This window comes from Myxine glutinosa, chromosome 6 (assembly GCF_964187855.1).
Source record: "Myxine glutinosa chromosome 6, kmMyxGlut1.1, whole genome shotgun sequence".
NCBI lineage: Eukaryota > Metazoa > Chordata > Myxini > Myxiniformes > Myxinidae > Myxine > Myxine glutinosa.
Window position 1 is genome coordinate 55,096,224 of NC_136266.1, and position 25,043 is coordinate 55,121,266.

General features: G+C 50.2%; 1 protein-coding gene across 3 annotated transcripts in view; it reads left to right on the plus strand.

Moving 5' to 3' along the window:
• The first annotated feature begins 5,356 nt into the window (after positions 1-5,356).
• LOC144892609 (uncharacterized) overlaps positions 5,357-25,043 on the plus strand; it is a 190,255-nt gene continuing 170,568 nt past the window's right edge. The window contains exons 1-2 of one of the 3 annotated variants that reach the window (XM_078779851.1): positions 5,357-5,482; positions 10,789-10,899. In XM_078779851.1, coding sequence (XP_078635977.1) covers positions 10,812-10,899 — 88 coding nt within the window. In that variant the 5' untranslated portion in view covers positions 5,357-5,482; positions 10,789-10,811. Of the gene's footprint in view, positions 5,505-10,788; positions 10,900-25,043 lie in introns of those variants that run through there. The other 2 variants (XM_078779850.1, XM_078779852.1) reach the window with 2 other exon arrangements.

Below are 25,043 nucleotides of genomic sequence, written 5' to 3' on the forward strand. Positions count from 1 at the left end.
GATGTTGTGATGTCTTGTGTATAAATATGGTTAGGAAAGAACAACATTTAACCAGGTGTCATGGTTATAGCGTCCGCACTGAGTCTGGGAGGTCGGCAGTTCGAACCCTGACCGAGTCGTACCAAAAACTTGAAAGATGGTGTGGCCCAGTTATCCCAAAAGATGAGCACTTTGCAAAAACAATTATTTCACATGACAGTGAATTTGAAGAAAGAGACAAAGGCACTGTGCTCGAATAGAAGAGGTCTCGACAACCATCAGTATGCTGGGCAAACGGTGGAGCTGCTTCGCGCTGCGATGAATCACATCCTAGGAAATCGACCAGAGAAGCAAAAGTGCAATCGTGGGGGATTTCCGGGACAACCATTTCGGTGGATATTGACACAAGATAAGTTTAATGGGTTTTCATGCATCTTCACTTCACTTGACTTGACTTGCCTAAGCCTGGTGTTGGCTTAGCGGTTCGGGTTCTGGCTTGGGATCCTAGGATCCTGAGTATGAATCCCGGTCGATCACTGAATTAACGCCAGGGGGGTTGACTCAGCCTGTCATCTTTCCGAGGTCGGAAAATTGAGTACCAGCTTGCTGGGATGAATGATCCCGGTGTGTACTCCGATTTAGAATACAGTGCATTCAGAAAGTATTCAGACCCCTCCAGTTTTTTCACATTTTGTTATGTTGCAGCCTTATGCTGAAATCGTTTAATTTCATTTTTTTTCCCCATCAATCTACACTCAATACCCCATATTGACAAAGAGAAAACGGGTTTTTAGAAAGTTTTGCAAAATTATTAAAAAGAAAAAACTGAAATATCACATTGACATAAGTATTCAGACCCTTTGCGATGACACCTGAAATTTAGCTCAGGTGCCTCCCATTTCTCTTGATCATCTTTTGAGAGATAATCAATTGGAAGAGGTCACTTGAGCTCATTTTTGTGACGTCATGTCCGAAACCTCACTGCAACACTCCACCGATCTGGGCTTTATGGCAGAGTGGCCAGACGGAAGCCTCTCCTCGGTGAAAGACACATGAAAGCCGCTTGGAGTTTGCAAAAAAAGCACCTAAAGGACTCTGACTGAGAAACAAGATTCTGTGGGCTTTCATGTGTCTTTCACTGAGGAGAGGCTTCCGTCTGGCCACTCTGCCATAAAGCCGAGATCGGTGGAGTGTTGCAGTGATGGTTGTCCTTCTGGAAGTTTCTCCCATCTCCACACAGGATCTCTGGAGCTCAGTCAGAGTGACCATCGGGTTCTTGGTCACCTCTCTTACCAAGGCCCTTCTCCCCCGATTGCTCAGTTTGGCTGGTCGGCCAGCTCTAGGAAGAGTCATGGTTGTTCCAAACTTCTTCCATTTAAGAATTATGGAGGCCACTGTGCTCTTGGGAACCTTCAATGCAGCAGATATATTTTTTTGTAGGCTTCCCCAGATCTGCGCCTCTACACAATCCTGTCTCTGAGCTCTGCAGGCAGTTCCTTCGACCTCATGGCTTGGTTTTTGCTCCGATATGCATTGTCAGCTGAGACCTTATGTAGACAGGTGTCTGCCTTTCCAAATCATGTCCAATCAATTGAATTTACCACTGTTGGACTCCAATCAAGGTGTAGAAACATCTCAAGGATGATCAAGAGAAATGGGAGGCACCTGAGCTAAATTTCAAGTGTCATAGCAAAGGGTATGAATACTTAGGTAAATTGATATCTCAGTTTTTTCTTTCTAATAAATTTGCAAAACTTTCTAAAATCCTGTTTTCTCTGTCATTATGGGGTATTGAGTGTAGATTGATGAGGGAAAAAATGAATTTAAATGATTTCAGCATAAGGCTGCAACATAACAAAATGTGAAAAAAGTGAAGGAGTCTGAATACTTTCTGAATGCACTGTGGGTACACCGTATCCCTGCGCATCAAAGAGGCGACTAAGGGTTGGCGTTAGGAAGGGCATCTGGCCAAAAAAAACCTTGCCTCAAACAGGGAACCATGATTGGCATGGGGCCCGCAAGGCTAACCCCTGCTCTAGTGGGGAAAAATGGCCTTAAAACGATCATTCATTCATTTATTCATTCACTTGCCTTTGTCAGACCATTGAAGATGAAAAGGCCTCTCTCAACAAGGCCCATTCTGCAATGCGGGTTTGTTGTGCACACTCTTGTGAATTCTTACAATTTCATCTCTATCTAATTTTGGCCTTCCTCTGTTCTTCCAAGTCTTCCATGAAGTTACCAGATTGTAATTGTTGATTGGTTGTCTTCTTTTTGTGGAGAGGAGCACACTCGTATTTCAGGTTTTTTTCTGATTGTGAGCATTTCGATCAAAATGGCCCAAGTCTTACACAGACAAATGGCCATAGGTTGACAACCACAGCGTGTCTGCCTCACCCCTCTGACAAGCCGAGCACACATGCTGATATTCATTTATCCCATTGAGTTTCTGTATCGGGGTATCTGTCAACTCCAGGTCGGATACCTCTCATCGTGGTTACACCTGCAGCTTGCACTCCAATACTGTAAAACAAATTCACGTGAAATTAACTTAGTTTTTTTTTCTTGACTAATCGAGGTCGGAGTGACATTTACAATGATGAAATCATTAGTCTGTGTTACTGTTACCCAGCTTTAGTAACTTTTCACCTTTGCCTTTCGTTAATCCGTATAAGGTGCCTTCTGGAATCGCCGATTTCGTTCAAGAAAAATCTTATAATCGAGCAAACGTATATGGTTATGTATGTCGCGATGTATGTTTATATGCGACGAAAACGTCTTCTTCTTCAAATAAAATTACCACCCTCTTAATTGCGTTGAGACTGCTGAGACCCCTCAGACCTTTGACGACCCTTTAATTCCCCCAAGACCCTACAGGCCATTCAGACCACCAAGACCCCAGAAGAACCCAAAACACCCAGAAGACCAAAAAGACCCTGAAGGCCAAAAAGACCCTCAAGACGCCACAGCCTCTGAAGACACCAAAGACCCAAAACACCCCGAAGACCCAAAACACCCTGAAGACCCAAAATACATCTAAGACCCTTAAGACCCCAACGCCTCTGAAGACCCTGAAGACCCAAAACACCTCAAAGGCCCAAAATGCCCTTAATGGCCCAGAGGATCCAAAAGACACTGAAGACCCAAATGTCCCTGAAGACCCAAAACACCATGAAGACCCAAAAGACACCGAAATGGTCAAAAGATGCCTACCCCTCTGAAACGACGCGTGGTGAGGCACGTGGAGTGCGCCGAGTCACGCGAGTAATTTTGATAATTTTTTTAAATTTCCTTTATCTTCTCTGATCAGTCTCTCTTCAATGGATGTGGATAACTCGCTCCCCTTCGGAGTATTATTGTTGTTTCATATTTGGCCCGTGGCTGCTGGTTGCATCACTGCTGGAAGCACCGCTGTGCCGCTGATGCAGTGCCCCCGTTTCCAGTAAGCGGGTCATTTTGTGGACCTTGGAAGAATGACACAAGCTGAGTCAACGCACCTGGTGTTAATTTAACGGCAGGACAGGGGCTTGAACTGAAGACCATAATATCTTAAACCAACCACCTTGTAAACCGTTAAGCGAACACCAGACATTGCCATCATGTGATGAACTCGGAGAGCCTTGTTCAGCATTTTTTTTTTTTTAGGAAAACTTCATAAAACCTGTTGTTGGGTTTTTACGAATATAAACTTGCATAATGCTATTGAATGTTGCTCAATTGGGAAAATAAAGCCATCTATTTATTACGTACATGCAAGAGAAATGGAGTGATGGGGGAGAAAGGAGAGAAAGATTGAATTGAAAAAGATCACACAGGAGCAGGGATGTGTTCCATGACCAATCAGTTTGTAAATCGCTCGCCAAGCAGCTTAAGTACTCAACCACCGCAATGGTAAAGGAACGGCTGGCTTGGCGAGCGATAGCAAGCTGATTGGTGATGGAACACTCCTGGTGTTGGAGCAAATATAAAGAGGTAGGGCCAAAGATGAAATAGTTCACCAAATATGGGCACGTGAAGTAAATTAAAATTGACAGAAATTTCGGCCCCTGTTGACCTTTTGTCCCATGTTTGACTTAAAAAGGTGACCGCTATATCAAATTTTCATGTAACATGTGGTAGTTTCAATTTCCTCTGCTGAACGGTTTTCGATGTACGCTGCAAAATACACACGTATGTACGACATGTACAAAACACAAACATGTACATACGACATATACAAAATGCAGACGTATATACGACACGTACAAAATGCAGATACATAGGTGCGACATGTACAAAATGGAGCCACGTACGTACATGCACAAAATGCAGACATATATATATATATATATATATATATGTGTACGACACGTACAAAATGCAGACGCGTACATATGACATGTACAAAATGCAGATACGTAAGTACGTACATGCACAAAATGCAGACACGTACGTACGACACGTACAAAATGCAGACACGTATGTACGACACGTACAAAATGCAGACATGTACGTACAACACGAGGGCCTACAGAATGCAGACATGTACAAAATGCAGGCACGTACGTACGACGCGTACAAAATGCAGACATGTACAAAATGGAGCCACGTACGTACATGTACAAAATGCAGACACGTACGTACAAGTATAAAATGCAGACGTACGTACAACACGTACAAACTACAGACACGTACAAAATTCAGACATATATATATATATATGTACGACACGTACAAAATGCAGACGCGTACATATGACATGTACAAAATGCAGATACGTAAGTACGTACATGCACAAAATGCAGACATATATATATATATATATATATATATGTGTGTGTGTACGACACGTACAAAATGCAGACGCGTACATATGACATGTACAAAATGCAGATACGTAAGTACGTACATGCACAAAATGCAGACACGTACGTACGACACGTACAAAATGCAGGTACGTACGACGCGTACAAAATGCAGACATGTACAAAACGCAGACACGTACAAAATGCAGACACCGATCGCTTAAACTCGCTTTCCGCTTCGCGATCGCAGGTTAATAACAAACACGTGACACGCCACAGTTACATCCGGCAACTCCTGCTCGTAAGGCATAAAAACCACGTGACGCGTGGAGTCTGACCAGCAGCCAATGGCAGAACGCGTGAACGTGGCCACGCCTTCTCCTAGTTGTTTTTATCCTTAGAGCGTGAGGTCATAACCGCTTCAAGTGGCGGAGGATGTAAACATTCCAAAACATTCAACATTTATTGCTCCCAATGTATCGGATTATACTCGTATTTCCGCTTTTTCAATTTCGTTTTTCTGCGTTTAATTATTTATTTATGTATTTATTAAACACCACTCTCCTCACTCCTTCTCTCTCGCTCCTCCCTCCATCGGTCTCACTGGGTGAACAAGGTTGCACAGCGGCCAATGTAAATGTAAAAGTTCAAACTCACTCGGTTTCATAACCATGTTGTGATTTCTTATTAGGTCGACTTTCGTTCAATCTTTGCTGCAGGTACCTGTATTTGTTCGGGAAGGTAGGATTTGTGTCCGCACGATTGTATACACACACATACTGCGAATACTTTTTTCCTTTCCATGTTTGCTTCCAACTTTGTTTTTAAAATGTTTGCAGTGAAATGATGCGAATTTCCAAGAGACATTTCTATATTGCGGTTTCCATTTTGAGAAAGCGGATCCTTTAACGTTGTGGTTGTTTGTGATGGACATCGATCGAGTTGCTGAGGCGATTAATTTATAAATTTTAGACTTTAAATTTTAAATTAATTTAATTTATTTATTTATTTATTTTAGTTATATTTCGCCTCTGAATCGATTTTAATACAACACATTCGGAACGTCTGAGGTGTGTTCCATTACCAATCGGCTTATCAAGCGCTCGCTAAGTGGCTTAAGGTCTCCAAACAACGGCTGCCTTGGCAAGCGACAGCTAGCTGAATGGTAATGGAACACACGTCACACACCCTGGTGTTTTTACGGTGTAGCCCACAGGGCAGAGCCCTCGAGAACAGTGTTTGTCTATATGTATGTATGTTCCCTCAAACATATACCAATCAGAGCTGAGGATCTGGTCACATGACAGGGTGATGTGATTATGTCTGATGTCATTACGGCGGTGCTGCGGCTGACTGGCCACACACCGCCATTTTGATTTATATGCCGTTCAGGTCGAACATATCGTCGAACCTGTCATATATCACAATCGCCATGCTCTAGCTTTACGTTTTTCATTCAGTGTGAAACACTGTGATGTCTGGGAGCACAAACAACCAGACCAATGAAGGCACTCGACTTTATATCTGCTTTATTAACATTGCACTCGGCTCCACGTTCCTGGTCCCGTGTGTCAAGCATGCGCACACCGGACTCGCATACATCACAAACGCAAACAAACCGATTGTTAAAATTACCATCAAATATCTCCCCCCCCCCCCCTTAATTACAAATCCAACCGGTCTGTATGTCTAGATGAGCGGGAGGACTTACGCAGAGGAGTTGCTACAGGCACAGGTCTAGGTGACATGGACAAATGTACCGGACTGTTGGCAAGCACAGGTACAGGAACTTCGGGCGGAGATGCATCACTGACTGCTTCAGGTGCAGGCTCGGAAACAACAGTTGCTCTTTCGAACAACGGAACAATAACTGGATGAACCGCAGGATTTGCATTTTTCTCCAACTCAATATAACACCACTTGATTTGGTCCATGTGTTTCCTGACCATACACCCATCCTTCACCTCGACACAAAACACAGGTGCCTTCCCTGTTAAGAACTACACCTGGCAGCCATTTCGCTCAAAGGCCATTGTTTAGCACATAAATTGGATAGTTTACAGCAAAGTCACGCAACACAGCCGTGCGATCATCATATAACTTCTGACTCCAACGCTTGCTAGCAACAGTTTCACCGACGTCAGGATGAACAAGAGAGAGTGCAGTTTTGAGGTCTCACTTCATAAGTAATTCTGCTGGGGGCACTCCAGTTACGGTATGTGGTCGTGATCTATACCCTAGCAACATGCGTGACAAACGCGTTTGAAGCAAACCTTGAGTAACATGCCTTAATCCTTGCTTGATCTGTACAGCACGCTCTACCTGGCCATTAGAAGCGGGTTTGAACGGAGCAGAACGGGCATGTCTGATGCCATTCAACCTCATGAATTCCTGAAATTCCTGGCATGTGAAACACGAACCATTATCGCTTACTAACACATCTGGTAGACCGTGAGTCGCGAACATGACACGTACATTCTCAATGGTAGCAGCAGACGTGCTTGTAGACATGTTAGAGCATTCAATCCACTTGGAAAATGCGTCAATGACAACAAGGAACATTTCCCTAAGAACGGACCTGCAAAGTCAACATGAATCCTGGACCAAGGTTTGGAAGGCCACGACCACAGGCTCAGTGGCGATTTCGCTGGCGACTTAGAGCTGCGTACAAGTATCAACGATGAACACAAGATTCAAGTTCAGAATCAATACCATGCCATCAAACATGAAACCTTGCAATACATTTCATCATAACAATACCAGGATGGGTACTATGTAGTTCAGAAACCAACATCTCTCTCCCCTGTTTTGGCATGATGACACGTCTGCCCCAAACTAGGCAATCTGACTGGACAGATAGCTAATCTCTTTGACGTGTATATGGTTTGTACTCCTCCGAGTCTGGTATGTCGGACCAATCGCCAGTCATAACACAACGCTTGACTACAGACAACACAGGATCTCTGTTAGACCACAATCTAACTTGAGCAGCAGTGACCGGAGAGCTGTCACTCTCAAACGCATTCATAGCCAACACAAGGTCAGAGGTTGAGGAGTATTGTTGCGAACGACGACAGGCACCGGCAGTCGACTCAGTGCATCAGCACAATTCCCAGTGCCAGGCCTGTAACGAATGGTACAATTGTAAGCAGACAACCTCAAGGCCCACCGCTGAACACGTGATGACGCATTGGTGTTGATGCCTTTGTTGTCTGAAAACAAGAAAGTGAGCGGTTTATGGTCGGTTTCAAGCTCAAACTTACGACCAAACAGATACTGATGCATCTTGGTTACCCCAAACACACAGCCAAAAGCTGCTATATCAATCATATCATAGGCTCGTTCGGCTTTCGTCAAGGTTCTGGAAGCGAACGCAACAGGCTGCAATTTGTCCGACTCGTTGGCTTGTTGCAATACACAGCCTACCCCCATCGGCACTGGCATCACACGACAATATAAGACGCTTACATGAATCATAAAGAACAAGCAACTTGTTAGAACGCAATAGACCTTTAGCTTCCTTGAAGGCATAATCCTGGGCCTTGCCCCAAACCCAAATTTTTCCTTTCTGAAGTAGCTGATGCAAGGATTCCAACACTGTGCTCACCTGTGACAAGAAACTGCCAAAATGGTTTAGCAAACCCAAGAAGGAAAGTAATTGTGACATATTTTCTGGTAGGGGCGCGTTCTTGATTGCTTCAACTTTGGAATCGCATGGCATGATTCCAGCGGCAGTGACTCTTCTGCCGAGGAACACCACTTCGGGCACCATAAACATGCATTTCTCACGTTTCAGTCTGAGCCCTACTTTATCCAAATGACACAGACTTCCTCCAGGTTACTCAGGTGTTCTGTGGTGTTGCAGCCCGTGATCAGGATGTCATCCTGAAACACGACAGTTTTTCGCACAGATTTTAATAGACTCTCCATGTTTCTCTGAAAGATGGCCACTGAAGAACGAATTCCAAGAGGACAGCGATTGTAGATGAACAGCCCTTTGTGAGTGTTGATGCACTCAGTTTCCTTGACTCTTCATCCAGCTCTTGTCATTTAGGCAGACGTTAGATCCAACTTGGTGAATGACTTCCCACCAGCTAATGTCTAAAACAGGTCATCGGCTTTGGGCAGTGGATTCTCATCCTGTATTGAGTGGAGATTTATGGTTACTTTGTAGTCCCCACAGATCCTTACTGCTCCATCGCTTTTCAACACAGGAACAATTGGACTGGCCCATTCATTTAACTCAACAGGAGAGATGACACCCTCATTCTGGAGTCTCTCAAGTTCACACTCAATCTTTTCTCTCATCAAGTAGGGAACAGACAGAGTTTTACAATAGATGGGCTGCACTTCCGGATTCAGATGAATTTTAACTTTCATCCCCATGAAGGAACCAATTCCTGGCTCAAATAGAGATGGAAATTTATTCAGCTAGGAGTTAGGGCAAGGAGTTGGGGCTCGGAGTTGGGGCTCGGAGTTGGGGCTCGGAGTTGGGGCTCGGAGTTGGGGCTCGGAGTTGGGGCTAGGAGTTGGGGCTAGGAGTTGGGGCTAGGAGTTGGGGCTAGGAGTTGGGGCTAGGAGTTGGGGCTAGGGGCTGGGGGCTGGGGGCTAGGGGCTGGGGGCTAGGGCTAGGAACTTTATTTATATGTTTATTTTTTTCTTATTATTATACAGAGTCGAGGCTCGTGTAATAGCTAACACATTACACACGACAACAGGCACAGACCCGAGAATAGGTGTTGGGGCTAGGAGTTGGGGCTAGGGGCTGGGGGCTAGGGCTAGGAACTTTATTTATATGTTTATTTTTTATTATTATTATACAGAGTCGAGGCTCGTGTAATAGCTAACACATTACACACGACAACAGGCACAGACCCGAGAATAGGCGTTAGGGCTAGGAGTTGGGGCTGGGGGCTGGGGGCTAGGGGCTGGGGGCTAGGGCTAGGAACTTTATTTTATTTTATTTTATTTTTTTATTATACAGAGTCGAGGCTCGTGTAATAGCTAACACATTACACACGACAACAGGCACAGACCCGAGAATAGGAGTTAAGGCTAGGAGTTAGGGCTAGGAGTTAGGGCTAGGAGTTAAGGCTAGGAGTTAGGGCTTGGAGTTGAGGCTAGGAGTTAGGGCTAGGAGTTAGGGCTAGGAGTTAGGGCTAGGAGTTAAGGCTAGGAGTTAAGGCTAGGAGTTAGGGCTGGGAGTTAGGGCTAGGAGTTAGGGCTGGGAGTTAGGGCTGGGAGTTAGGGCTGGGAGTTAGGGCTAGGAGTTAGGGCTAGGAGTTAGGGCTAGGAGTTCGGGCTAGGAGTTCGGGCTAGGAGTTCGGGCTAAGAGTTCGGGCTAGGAGTTCGGGCTAGGAGTTCGGGCTAGTAGTTCAGGCTAGGAGATATGGCTCGGAATTAAGGGAAGGAGCTAGGCCAGGAGTTGGGGATCTTGGTTTCTTTCACATTTCTTTCTACTTTTTCACATTTCTCCATATTCATTCCAATTCTTGCTTGTTCTTTCTTTCTCTCTTTCTTCATCTATATCTCCAAGGAGAAGTGAATTCTTGCAGAGATTTTGTGGAAGGTTCACTTGGCTGTGCATGGATGGGTTTGAGGGTTGTGAAGTAGCGGCTGAAACACGAATCCTACAGGTTCCTCCTGATGACTCCATCTTTGCTTATTCGGGTTTCTTCTGATGACTCCAATGTAGTATTTGGTTTTCCATTTCATTTCCTACTCTAAAACTTGCTGTCTCGTTCATGCTGAACACTTGGAGGTGAAGCTGTTTTGGATACGTGTCTCAAAAAGGCAAGGTTAGTGAGTGAGCTACCTTGTCTGTTTGAGCTTTCATATGGATTTGAATAAAGGTTCTGTACTCGTTGATTTTTAAGTATAAATATTGATTTCAAAATATCAACTGATTGATGAGATGTATTGTTTTTAAAACACACAAAAGTGGAGCAAATCCCATTTGCTTTTGTGTGATGTTTTGTATCCATTTTATATATTTATTCACTTTATTTGCTTTACTTTTATGTAGCATCTGAGGAACGAGAAGCCACCATGGCCACACTGGCAGAGCAAAGCGTGGTGTCTGGTTGGGCCCATCAAACCAGCATCCAATTCACAGTAAACAACGTCAAGCATGTCGGTAAGACGAGCATGCATGTGCAAATCTGAAAACCTAAGCTGTTGTTTTGATCACGCACAGCCCTTTGAATTCTATATCGCTCTTTTAACTTACGAGCAAATACTTGTCCCCTCTGGGAACGTGACTTGGTGAAGAAAGAAGCTGAGCTGTGTGACAAAGTAATTTTTGATGAGATTTGGGTATGTTTTTCTTGAAGAAAAAAAATGTTTCGATGCATATTTGATACATTTGCTTACTATGAATGCAATTCAATTGAAGTTGCTATGTAGAATAATAAATATTATCTTAAGGGACCGCTGCATTAAGCTCCCTTTCCTGCTTCTTCTTCACTCCACGAAATGACGTGCTTTTAAAACATTATTGTGATAAAACAGACTAATTTTTGTTTGAAGTAAATCGACTTTCGGTTTCCAATGGTACCATTTGTATTATTTTACAATATGGTTACCGTATTTGAATTTCAAAAAAAGAGGGCATAAAGAACAAAAAAAAGGTTAATATAAAAAAAAAAGTTAATGTGTTTTGTATATACTAAAGCGCGGCGTTACGCGCGCTGCTTGCGAGCAAGGAGGAAGCGGACAAGCGGTAACTTATAAGCGTCTTTATTTCAGGAGCTCACTGTAACACTGGCGCGCTCCGGGCTGCGCGCCCGGTGTATATCATGAGGCCACGCCTACCCCTCGGGCGTGGCCACCGCCCAGTTGGTGCGCGGAATGATGTCACCACGCCAGTGGGCTTTTGTGTCCGCCACACGCGCCCCCCCCAGAATTCCCGCGCACCTGGGGGGCCAGTTTGCGGGGCAGACGAATGACCCGGCCGAAGCGATCGGCGGCGTCCGGGGTGCAGGGATGCCAGGTGGGATGCCCCTGGCTGCCCCTGGGATGGGTGCAGGACCAGGGGGCGGCGTGGCGGCAGGGCTGGGCGGTGCCGGGGGTCCGCCCACAGGGGGGTGGCCCCGACGTGGGGGTCGGGCCACTGGCGGTGGATGGTCCACGTCGAGGTGGGCCGGCTTGAGGCGGTCTACCGAAACGCGGTCAGGAGTACCGCCGATGTCCAGGGTGAAGTGCTTCGCCCCGGTCTCCAGCACGCAGAAAGGCCCGTCGTACGGGGGCCGCAGTGGTGTCCGGTGGGCATCGTGGCGGACGAAGACGTGCTCCGGGGCGACGTGCATCGGTGGGTGCCCGTGGCATGCCGTTGGCACCGGGGCGAACCTCTGGGCGGTCTCTTGCAGAGCGGAGCGCTGCTGTGCTGGTGGTGCACATGGTGCCGTGGAGTCGGGGAGGAACTCGCCCGGCACCCGCAGCGGTTGCCCGAAGACCAACTCCGCCGCGGATGCGCGCAGGTCCTCCTTGGGTGCCGTCCGGAGGCCCAGCAGGACCCAGGGGAGCCTGTCGACCCAGCCGCCGTCGCGGAGGGTGGCCCGGAGCGCGGCCTTCAATGAGCGGTGAAATCGCTCACACAGGCCGTTAGCCTGGGGGTGGTAGGCCGTGGTTCGGTGCAGCCGGACCCCAAGCCCCTGTGCGACCGCCCCCCAGAGCTCCGAGGTGAACTGGGGGCCGCGGTCGGACGAGATGTCTGAGGGGGCGCCGAACCGGGCGACCCAGGTGGCGATGAAAGCCTGCGCGACATCGGCCGCCGTTGTCGACGCCAAGGGCACGGCCTCCGGCCACCGGGTGGTGCGGTCCACCATGGTGAGGACGTAGGTGAAACCCCGCGAGGGGGGCAGAGGTCCCACCAGGTCCACGTGGACGTGGTCAAACCGGCGTTCCGGCACCGTGAACGGGGCCAACGGGGCCTGGGTGTGCCGGTGCACCTTGGCGCGCTGGCACGCGAGGCACGTCCTGGCCCAGCCGCGGACGGCCTTCCGGAGGCCATGCCAGACGAACTTGTCGGCGATCAGCCTTTGGGAGGCCCTCGCGCCCGGGTGGGACAGGCCGTGGATGGCGTCAAACACCTGGCGCTGCCAGCCCGCGGGCACGATGGGGCGAGGACGCCCGAGGGAGACGTCGCACAAGAGGGCCGCGCCCGCGCCGTCGAACAGCACCTCGGTGACGCGGAGGCCCGTGACGGCGGTCCGCAAGGCCTGGACGTCGGGGTCAGCGGCCTGGTCCGCTGCCATCCGGGCATAGTCGATGCCGAGGTGGACTGCGTGGGCGACGGCCCGGGAAAGGCAATCCGCCACCGGGTTGTCCTTCCCCGCGACGTGCTGGATGTCCGTCGTGTACTCGGACACGGCCGAGAGGTGACGCTGCTGCCGGGCCGACCACGGCTCAGTGACCTTGCCCATCGCGAAGATCAGCGGCTTGTGGTCGACGAAGGCAGTGAACGCAAGGCCCTCGAGCAGATGGCGGAAGTGCCTGACCGCCAAGTGAAGCCCGAGCAACTCGCGGTCGAAGGTACTGTAACGGCGTTCGGGCGGGCGAAGCTGCCGGCTAAAGAACGCCAGCGGTTGCCAAGCTCCACGCACCCATTGCTCGTGCACCGCGCCCACCGCATAGTCCGAGGCATCGGTGGTGAGGGCGATCGGGGCATCGGGCGCCGGGTGCGCGAGCATGGTGGCGTTAGCCAAGGCGAGCTTCGTGCCCGTGAACGCCGTGTCCATCTGCTCGGTCCAGGTAACGTCGCCTTTGCCCGGCTTACCTCGGAGAGCTTCGTGCAGGGGGCGCAGGAGCTGGGCGATACGGGGCAGGAACCGATGGTAAAAGTTCACCATGCCCAGGAACTCCTGCAGCCCTCTGATCGTGCGGGGGCGCGGAAACCCCTTCACCGCCTCCACCTTGGCCGGCAGGGGGACGGCTCCGTGCCTGGTGACACGGTGCCCCAGAAAATCGATTATGGCGGCGCCGAACCGGCACTTTGCGGGGTTCACAATCAGGCCATGCTGGCCCAGGCGTTCGAAGAGCGTACGGAGGTGGCGTAGGTGCTCTTCGCGGGACGCGCTGGCGACGAGGATATCGTCCAGGTAGACGTAGACAAAATCCAAGTCGCGCAGGACGCTGTCCATCAGTCGCTGGAACGCCTGAGCTGCATTCTTCAGACCGAAGGGCATGCGCAGGAACTCGAAGAGTCCGAATGGCGTGATGACCGCCGTCTTCGGGACGTCCTCCGGCCTGACGGGGACCTGATGGTAGCCGCGTATGAGGTCCACCTTCGAGAAGAAGGACATGCCCGCCAAACGGGCGGAAAAGTCCTGAATGTGGGGGACGGGGTAGCAGTCGGGAGTCGTGGCGTCATTGAGACGGCGATTGAGACCTCAATGGAATACTGTTCTCCCCTATGGGCCGGTGCTCCTGCCTCACACCTAGCTCGGCTTCACGCTGTTGAAACCAAAGCTTTCAGAATTATTGGAATCTCCCGCGATGAAGCTATCTCTGAGGGCCTTTCACTCACTCACCGCAGGCAGGTAGGTGGTCTTTCTGTCTTCTACCGACTCCTCTCCGGCCTTGCACCCCCAGCTCTCTCTGTGCTCTGTCCCCCAAATATTCCTACAGGTCGCACAAGATCTGCCAGCAACCCTCTGATGGTTAAACTGCCGAAATCTTGGCTCTCTGCTCACCTTCACTCTTTCATTCCTCTTTTCTCCCGCCTCTGGAACAAACTCCCTCACTCCCTTCAATCCCACCCCTCCCTCCAGGTCTTTAAAACAGCTGTTCACCACCATCTCTTATCTTCCCCCATCCAAAACCTTGATCTTTTCTACCCCCGCTAATTCACCCCAGATCCACCTTGTTTGAAATTCCAACTTCTTTCCTGGAAGTCCTGGCAGTGTCCATATGTTTTATACCTCTCCCACCGCCCCCTTCCCACGCCCCCCCCCCCCAAAGCCCTCGCCCTCTCTCAGATCTCTCGATGTCTCCATGTCTCTCGGTCCCTGCTCTCAAATGTTGTGTTTGTGTCCTTCCCCCTCTCTCCCCATCTTGTCTACCGCTCCCTATGTTATATGTTTTATGTGTCGGTTTGTCTTTCTGTGTGATTAATGTTCGCTCTTTCACGAGCCTCGATCTTGTATACAAAAAAAAAAAAAAAAAAAAAAAAACGTCCCCGCACGGTCGCCATCCCCCGCCGGGCTTTGGCACGATGTGCAGCGGCGACGTCCAAGCGCTCTGAGCGACGAACGATGCCGAGTCGCTCCAGGGTAGCGAACCCCGCTTTTGCCACCGCCAGCTTCGTCGGCTCGAGGCGGCGTGCCCGGGCGTAGACCGGTGGCCCGACGGTGGGGATGTGATGGGCCACCCCGTGCTTGACGGCCCCCGCCGAGAAGGTGGGCCGCGTGAGAGCCGGGAAGCCGGCGAGGAGGCGGGTGAATGCGTCCGCTGCCGGAAGCGTACAGACCAACGTGGCCGGAACCGAACCGTTCGGCAAGCCGCTTGGCAAGCCGCTCGTTTACCTGCTCGACGAGCTGGGCAACGCACAAGCGAGCGAGCTGAACGTCTCGGCCTGGACAAGACGTCTGCGCTTGACGTCGACCAGGAGCCCATTAGCGCACAGGAAGTCCGCGCCAAGCAGTGCCATGGGCACGTCGGCGGTGACGAACGTCCATCGGAAAACCTGCCCTCCGAACCGCAGAGAGAGGCAGCGTTTTCCGTACGTACGGATGGGCGTCCCGTTCGCGGCAAGCAGCGCGGGGCCCCCACCCGCGGCATGCTTGTCTGACGTGCCGGCGGGAACGACACTCACCTGCGCTCCCGTGTCGCACAGGTAACGGCGCCCGGAGAAGGTGTCCGTTATGAACAGCAGGCTGCTCGAACGGCCGGCGCTCATCGCCACTATTGAGCGCCGGCCCGGGCGTTTCCTGACCTGTTGAAGGAGCATGGCGGATGACACTGCCGAGCTTCGTGGCCGAACTTGGCGTGGAACCAGCACCAGGTGGTGGAGCTGGAGGAGCGCGGCTGGCTCCGCCAGGCCGGTGGAGTTGGCGGGTTTCCCCGCGGTGGCGGTTTTCGCCGCGGCGGTGGGCGGGGCGTGGCGGCGGTCACGAGGTGCGTATCAGCATGCTGCGTATGCTGTATAAGCTGATGCTGTGGATCAGCAGCATCAGCAGCATCAGCCACGAGGGCCGTGACGGCCACGCCGACTCTCGCCCAAGTGTCCGAAGCGGCGAAGTACTTGTCCGCCTCGGCTGCGAATGCTCGGGGTTCCGTTAGCCTGGTCCCGGCCAACGCGAGGCGAACCTGCGCTGGAAGTTGGCGACGGAAAAGCGCCCGGAATAGAGAACCGGGGGCTTCGTCGCCCAACAGTGACAGCATATGGTCCATTCGGACCGACGGGCGCGTGTCACCGAGCTCGGGGAGATCCAGGAGGCGGTCGGCCCGTGCGTCGTCCGTGAGGCCGAACGTGGCTAGGAGTAGCCGCTTGAGTGCCTCGTACTTGTGGCCGTCCGGTGGGTGGCGAAGGACGGACACAACTCGAGCGGCCGTGCTGGGCCCGAGGGAGGCGACGACGTGGCAATAGCGCGTGTCATCGCCGGCGAGGCGCCGAAGCTGAAATTGGGCTTCGGCCTGGACGAACCAGACTTCGGCCTGAGCCTCCCAAAATTCGGGAAGTTTGATGAAGTTGGCCATGGCAATGGCGTCGCGTGTGGAAGGATCGCTCCGGCAGATCCAACGTCGAGGGGGTCACCAGTAAAGCGCGGCGTTACGCGCGCTGCTTGCGAGCAAGGAGGAAGCGGACAAGCGGTAACTTATAAGCGTCTTTATTTCAGGAGCTCACTGTAACACTGGCGCGCTCCGGGCTGCGCGCCCGGTGTCTATCATGAGGCCACGCCTACCCCTCGGGCGTGGCCACCGCCCACTTGGTGCGCGGAATGATGTCACCACGCCAGTGGGCTTTTGTGTCCGCCACAATACGGTATATATATATATATATATGTGTACAGTCACGTGAAAAAGTAAGTACACCCCATGTAAAGTTTTGACTTTTTCAACATATTTCACCATACAGCTATTTGATCTTCATTTCAACAATATTGATAGATAAAGGTGATATAATATAACAAATATCATGAAACATTTACATTTTGTAGTCCATTGTATAATTTAAATAAACATAAATGCAAATTTCGCATGTGGAAAAAGTCAGTACACCCCGACATTTATCACAACTTCAAATACCTAAAATTAGAATCAGGTGCACCAGCTCAGGTGCAAATGATTAGAACATCGTTAGAGAGGATCTTAGAGGAACCTGTCTTATTTAAACCTCAGACATTTAGTTTGGTTTGCTCTTTGTTTTTGAAGTGTGCGGTGTCACCATGCCTAGATCGAAAGAGCTCTCTGGGGCCTTCAGAAAGAAGGTTATAGATGCCGAACGAGTTTGGGAAGGGATTTAAAAAGATCTCTAAACAATTTGAAATCGATCATTCAACTGTCCGGAAGATCATCCACAAGTGGAGAAGATTCAAAGCAACTGCCAACTTGTTCAGGCCCAGCCGCCCCAGCAAGTTCAGCCCGAGAGCAGACCGCAAGATGCTGAAAGAAGTCTCTAAGAACCCCAGAATGTCATCACGGGACCTGCAGGTAGCTCTTGCCACTGTTGATGTCAAAGTGCACAAGTCTACCATTAGAAAGAGGCTGCACAAATTTGATCTACATGGGAGGTGTGCCAGGAGGAAACCTTTGCTGTCCAGAAAGAACATCAGGGCAAGACTAAAGTTTGCCAATGAACACCCAGGCAAAGACCAGCACTTCTGGAACAATGTGCTCTGGACAGATGAGTCAAAGGTAGAGCTATTTGGCCACAGTACCAGAAGACATGTTTGGCGAAAACCAAAGACAGCATTTGACCACAAGACCCTGATACCAACTGTAAAGCATGGTGGTGGAGATATTATGGTTTGGGGCAGCTTTGCTGCATCAGGGCCTGGGCAGCTCACCATCATATAATCCACTACGACTTCTTCATTGTACCAGAGGGTGCTTGAGGATAATGTGAGGCCATCATGTCGGAGAGTTGAAGCTCAACCGAAGGTGAACCTTGCAACATGACAATGACCCTAAACATACCAGTAAATCCACCAAGGAATGGCTGAAAAGAAAGAAATGGAGGGTTCTCGAATGGCCAAGTCAAAGCCCGGATCTAAATCCCATCGAGATGTTGTAGGGGGGGGGGGGATTTCAAACGAGCTGTGCATGCAAGAAACCCCTCAAACATCGCACAGCTGAAAGAATTCTGCATGGAGGAGTGGGAAAAAATTTCTCCCAGTCGATGTCAGAGACTGGTCGACAGTTATAAGAAACGCCTACCTGAGGTTGTTTCTGCCAAAGGAGGCAATACCACCTATGAGAGCCAAGTGTGTACTTACTTTTTCCACATGTGAAATTTGCATTTATGTTTATTTAAATTATACAATGGACTACAAAATGTAAATGTTTCATGATATTTGTTATATTATATCACCTTTATCTGTCAATATTGTTGAAATGAAGATCAAATGGCTGTATGTTGAAATATGTTGAAAAAGTCAAAACTTTACATGGGGTGTAACTACTTTTTCACGTGACTATATATATATATATATATATATATATATATATATATATATATATATATATATATATATATATATATATATATATATATATATATATATATATATATGTGTATATATATTGTTGCGAATATGGAATTTGGCCTCCATATCCGCTTGTAAATATTCCCCTATTTTCTCCAATACTCCCCAACTTTCCCCAATCCCCCATTCCCTAGTCCCATTGCATGTAAATAACAATCAGTAGAGCCGACCTTCCCCTTATTCCCCCATTAAATGTCGTGCCCAGGTCCACCGCACCACACGTAGACAACTTTCGGACATCTTCCTAGTTATTCTTATTCTATGTCAGTTAAGGCCTCGTCTCCATTAATTATGACTCTTCGTTGCACCAGAATGTGATTATATGGCATCAGTAGTGAGTTTAGGACCTTTCCCATACCTCCTCCCATCTTCTTCCCCAAACAACAACAATAACAACAACTACAACAACAATTACAACAACAACAGGGGAGATGGCGGCGGAGCGGGGGAGGATGCGTCCTCACACCGGCTCGATTAGCTCCAGACCATGCGCTCCACGGGGTTACCACGAAGGGGCTCCTTGTCAGCTCCTCGTCAAGGGCGGAGCCTGGTAAACCCCCCGCACGCACCCAATGAGAAGCAACGTGCCGATTCCACGAGGCGGAGCTAACGAGCCGAGGGCGTGTCACTCCCCGCCGGATATACGCGGCCCCGCGCCGGATGTGACGTCAGATGCGCCCCCAGCCTGGAGAGAGAAGTCGCCACCCCTCGAGCGCTGCAATACCTCCACCGCATCTCTTAAACTGGACCGTACGTGATCCTGCCCTGAGCCCAGGTGCACCTGGAGCGATCGCTACCCGCCTGTCCTTTCCATCAAACCCCGTGTGAGTGAGCCTTGTCCCGTTTATCTGTCGTCCGTTGGGGTTAATATAAGTGTGTTTAAGTGCCCACCTTCCTATGTTTCCCTCTTGTCCCTGTAATCTAAACCTTCCGCATTATTGTAATAACAACCTTTGAGAACCGTATCCCTGGTGTCGTGTCGTATTAATTCCAGCCGTGTGTCTTCTTTTTCCTTCATTGGTCTAGCATAGCGCGATTAGTCAACGTTCGGGCACAATCGGGTAACTTGTGCAGACGTGGTCATACCATAAAACCGCTCGGTAAATAACATCCAAGCCACGTCTGTAACAATTGGTGTCGAGGAGTGGAATTCGAACCCGGGACTAAATTAGTTAGGCCCAAATTTTGGGAGGGAAAATCGAGCCGGAGCGCGTACGGCGCTCGACCGAATCGATTCGGAGCGCGTTTCCCGCGCGAAATTATAACGGCGAAATTTGAATTTGTTTTACGAAAATAAAAAATAAAAACCGAATTTTGAAAGTCGCGCTATGGCGGATCAAGACAGCTGGGGTCCGGTAAAGGAGAGTGAGGTAGGGTCGATCCAGGACCAAAATGAGGGACAGGAGGAGAGCGAAGCAGTGAGGGCGGCAGGTTCGCAAAATAGCGCCGTCACGCACGAAGAAGCGGGCGCGCAAAATGGCGCCTCGCTGATCACCGCGCCAGCGACCGTGGCAGCGCCCCCGATGGATTGGGGCCTTTTTTTTATACAAATGAAGGCCCTTATGGCCCAGAATAATGAAGAAATGGCAAACAGAATGGGGAACCGGATGGATGCTCAGGGTGAGCGATTGGAGGGCCAAATGGGGGCCAATAGCCAACGGTTAGAACAAAGAATGGGGTCCAATAGCGAGAAATTGAGGGAGGACATGGGGGCGCAGATCGGAGGGTTAGGGAGTAGAATAGAGGGATTAGACAATAATTTTAAGGGATTAGACATGAAATTTGGGAAATTAGACGATAGATTAGGGGAAATACAGGAGGGGTTAACGGGGGTAGAAAACAGAATGGCCGCTCAAGAGAATCAGATAGAGGGAGTGAAACATGGGTTAACGGGGGTAGAAAACAGAATGGCCGCTCAAGAGAATCAGATAGAGGGAGTGAAACATGGGTTAACGGGGGTAGAAAACAGAATGGCCGCTCAAGAGAATCAAATGGAAGGGATGCAAAAAGGGTTAGAGGGGTTGGAAAACACCATGGAAGGCAAATTGAGGGACATGAGGGCCCAAGCGGAAAGGGAAGTTAACCAAATGGGGCAGCAGATAGAGGGGGTCAGAATGGGGGTAGAAACCAAACTGGATGCTCACAGGGAGGAAATGGAGCAGATGAGGGTGGCATCTGGGCAGGAGATGCAAGTGATGGGAGAGGAGATCAGAAGAGGAGTGAGTGAGGAGGTCGGAGGAGTGCGCGAGGAGGTGAGGCACTGTAAGGAGCGCATGGAGAAAGAGGTGAGAAAGGGGACTGTAAAATTGCAAGGTGGTATAGAGGAGTTGACGCTGGGAGTAGAACAACTGACAGTGGGACAAAAGGAGTTGGGGGACCAGGTAAAGAAGAACACAGCGGTAATAGAGGGTTTAAAATCGACACAGAAGGAGATGAAAAAGGACGTAGGGGTAATTAAAAAAGAGTGCCAGACGGTACATGAGGACCTGACGAGGAAAATGGACAAGGTGGTAGAGGTAATGGAGGTTAAAGAGCGGGAGGTGCGGGAGCACATAGAAAAAAATAAAGTGGAGTTAGAGGAAGAACTTAAAGGGGCGCACGAAGAGATGAAGGAGATGAAGCAAAAATTAGAAGAAGTGGAAGAAGGGGTGAGCGAAATTAAGAAGCGACGGAGAGGGGATAAGAAAGAGATAAAGGAGGAAGTAAAAGAATTGGTCCAAAGTCTGTGTTTGGATCGTGATGTGCTCATTAACCGGATGAGGGATTCGCAGGTGATGGAGGAGAAGCGAAGAGGAAGAGGACCCGGTGTAAGTGGTGACCAATATGGTCGTGCGTATGATGCGCCAGGGGATTTAAGGAGCTTGGGGGTCGAGATGGACCCGGGTGTTCGTGAGAGGCCGTTGGTGAAGTGTGCGACAGGTCTGGTGTGCGAAAAAGGAGGTGAGCGAGAAAGTCCGACTCTGGGGTGTGTGAGGAAAAAGTGCGTGCCAAGGAGTGAGTGTGCTGGCGAGAGTGAGTCGGTCGTAGCGCGTGTGCGAGGGAGCACGTGGAAGCGCGGGGTGGTGAGTGTTACAGAGGGTGTGACGGGAGAGTGTGCGCAAGAGTGTGCGCGAGAAAGGTGTGTGACGGACAGGTGCATGAGGAAAGAGTGCGCTGTCAGAAGTAAGGAAGAGTGTCCACCTGTGGTGAGTGTTACAGAGGGTGTAACGGGAGAGTGTGCGCGAGAAAGGTGTGTGACGGACAGGTGCATGAGGAAAGAGTGCGTTGTCAGAAGTAAGGAAGAGTGTCCACCTGTGGTGAGTGTTACAGAGGTTGTAACGGGAGAGTGTGCGCGAGAAAGGTGTGTGACGGACAGGTGCATGGGGAAAGAGTGTGCTGTCAAGAGTAAGGGTGAGTGCGTTGTCAGGAATGGAGGTGAAAGTAGTGAGAGTGACATGGAGCGTGAGTTAGTTGTGACAGGTGAGCGAGGATGTACACCTGGGATGGAAGGATGCACACCTGGAATGGTAGAGCGTGAGTGGGAATGCACGCTGGAGTTGGTGGTGAGGCACGTGGTTGGGTGTGCGAATGAGGGCACACCTGTGATTGTCACAGAGGAGGTGACCGAGGAGGGGGCGCGAAGCGGTGTTTTGGTGAGGTGTGCGACCAACGAATGTGTGCCAAAGTGTTCGGTGGTCAGGTGTGTGACCAAGGCTGTGAGTGGAATGGGTGTACCGAGGTGTGTAAGGAAAGGTACGAGGGGCATGGAAACGGCTGGATGTGTGAGCAAGGAACGGGCTGCGGGGTGTAAGCATGCAGGTGAAGCATCGACATTAAACGGGTTAGAGTTTAGAACGACTTATAGCCGAATCGGGCCCTCGGTGCGTGCCGGGCTTCGCGTGCCGCGAGAACCAGCGGGGATCCGAGCCACGGCGGGTTCAAAAGGACCGCCGTGCGCGATCCGTGCCGGGCCTCGCTTTGAACGGCCGCGTCCGTGCTCCACTAGGCGGAGCGGGCGGCTGGATAGGAAGGGTCGTCATGGCGACCACGTTTTGTTGAGACGTGCCGGCAGGTCGAGATCGGGACATTGGATGGCTCCACGCCGAGGTGGTGCGTGGGATCTCGGCCCGGGTAAGCCCCCGTCCCTGCCCCGAATGCCGGACGCATCCAGCCGCCGGCACAAAACAACCAGTATCCATTGCTTGGCTTTACGAAGCCGGGCTGTAGATGTGAATTGGCGCACCGAGAGTACCTAATAAGTAGACGGGTGATGGTGATAGTGATAGTAGTGATTTGATACAAAATTTAGAAAAGTGAATAGAATTGGCACTAAATGGAAAATTTTTGATTGTTGGATTTGGACGAGCCAAATTGGTAGTGAGAGACCCCCGATGTGGTGGGATGGCAAATCCACCATCCCTCACAGAAAGCGGGGGGGCAAATGCGCAATAGTTTATGGGGTGTAAGGCAGTGAAAACTAGCCCGGGTGGGTTAGGATATTGTGTGTAGGGATCTAGCGAAGATGACAGTAGGTAACGTTAAGGTTTAGTTAGTGACTGATACCTGTAGTGGGGACGCAGGTAGATTAGTATGGATGATAATGACGAGGGAGCGCAATAGTTTAAAGGGACGACTGGGAAGCGCAAGTTTCAGAAGGGAGTAGTTAGATGAGATGATGCCGCGTGTGTGTGAGAATTAAACAGGTGTGATTGCACAGGTGTGCAACTGGACAGGTGTGTGGAGCAGTGTATGAGTAGTGAGTGTGTGGATCAGCGCGAATGCGCTTGGGGAGAGAAGGGTGCAGGTGGCACCAGGTGTGAGAGCACAGGTGTGCAAGTACAGGTGTGTGGAGAGAGTTGGAGTAAGTGGTATGGAGTGGTGTGCGTGGTGCGAAGGTGTGGATGGGGGAAGAGTGGACCCCTTTCACGAGTACCCGGGGCGGGTAGTGTAAGTGTTAGGTAGAGGGTGCAGGTAAATTGTGGTTGGATATTGGCATTTGTGGTGCGGTGGCAGAATGGTGTTGTGGATGGGTGCATTAGTGTTGTGGAAATGGCTGGGCGTGTAGCCTGTTAGTGTGTGTAGTTGGTTGGGCACTCCACCACTGTGAGGATGTCGGCCAGGTGAGGCCGCAGGTGGGCTCTGGGAGCCGGTAGTTGTGAGTGGGTGCCTGAGGATCCCGGGTGTGGATCGGGCAGCCCAGTGCCAGAGAGGGCACGGAGTGGGGAGAGCGCCAGAGGGCCTTCCCCAGGTAGTTAGGTTAGGGTAAGGAGCAGGTAAGCTCGGAGGCAACTGCAGTGGTGGAGGTGTGCAGGTGGGTAGACCCGCTGGGAGAGGTACACGCCACAGCCCAGAAATTGTGCGAGGGCACCGGGAGATGAATCGGGGGAGTGAGACCCCAAATTGAAAAGCACCACAGTTTGGCCAATGGGAATTGGTTTTTAGAACCCATAGTGTAAGAGGGCCAATGGTTTGGCCGGAGAGAGACCCCGGGTAGTGTAAAGTTGTTAAAGTCATTTAGGAAATAGTTAGGATTGATGAACCTGTCGCACCATACGCAGCCACTTACCTGTGGTGATGATGATGACTCCACACCTGTGTTTTCTTTGTTTGTGTTGCAGGAGATGAATCGCTGTGTGGATTTGTGAGACGCATCACGACGTGGATGAGACATTGGGGTGATTCCATCTCTCCCTCCCTAGGAGGGACTGATGATGAATTGGTAATGGCAAATTTTGATGTTGAGTTGAAAATGGCAAATTTTGATGAGAGTTGAAAATGGCAAATTTGATTGGTTAGGAGGGAGAGAAGACGAATTTGGTTTATGGGAGGAACGGGGAAGACAGTAGGGATGTTTGTCGATTTGTAAAGTAGATGTTTATGGGTAGTGTTGTGTTGTGTGGATACAGTAAGGGGTAAGGGAGGGGCCATGTAGGTTACCTGGTGGGGGGGGGGGGGGGGGCGTACGATAGGAACGTACCTGTCTCACCTGGTTCCCATGTGCCCCCAGTGTGCATTACCTTATATTGCGTGCACTTTTGCGCCCTTACCACCTTACTCACTTGGTTCTTCTTTTGTCTCCCACCTCCGAGGATCTGGCTTTGGGGTAGAGAGAGAGAGGAGAGAGAGGTGCTGGCTGCGCAGTTGTGGGCCTGCACTTTCGCTGTTTGCTGCCGGGATCGATACACCATATGGACCGCAATGTTTGTGGCCACCCACAATGGACCGCAGTTCGTTTGCGGCCAAGCACCACCCGGGGATGGACCTATGGGTCAACGTGGCACCTATGCCATACAGGTGAACCACTAATAGTTAACACCACCAAGTGCACCACAAGAAGAGCAAGAGACACCTGCAGGGTTAGGGGTTGTCGAATTTATTTTTATTCCAATGAACAATGGTGACTGCACCGATTGGTGGTGGGGTGGTGCTGTTGATGCTCGGGAAGGGTGCTCTGCACGTTATTAAAGGCCGTCGGCCACAGAGCACTCGTGGGTTGGTGTATCGATGTTGGCAAGCGCGCTCTCTCTATGCATAACATCTGCATGTGTTCCTCCAAAAACAGGTCCTGGATCGTAGTGTAAATAGCAGCGTAGTC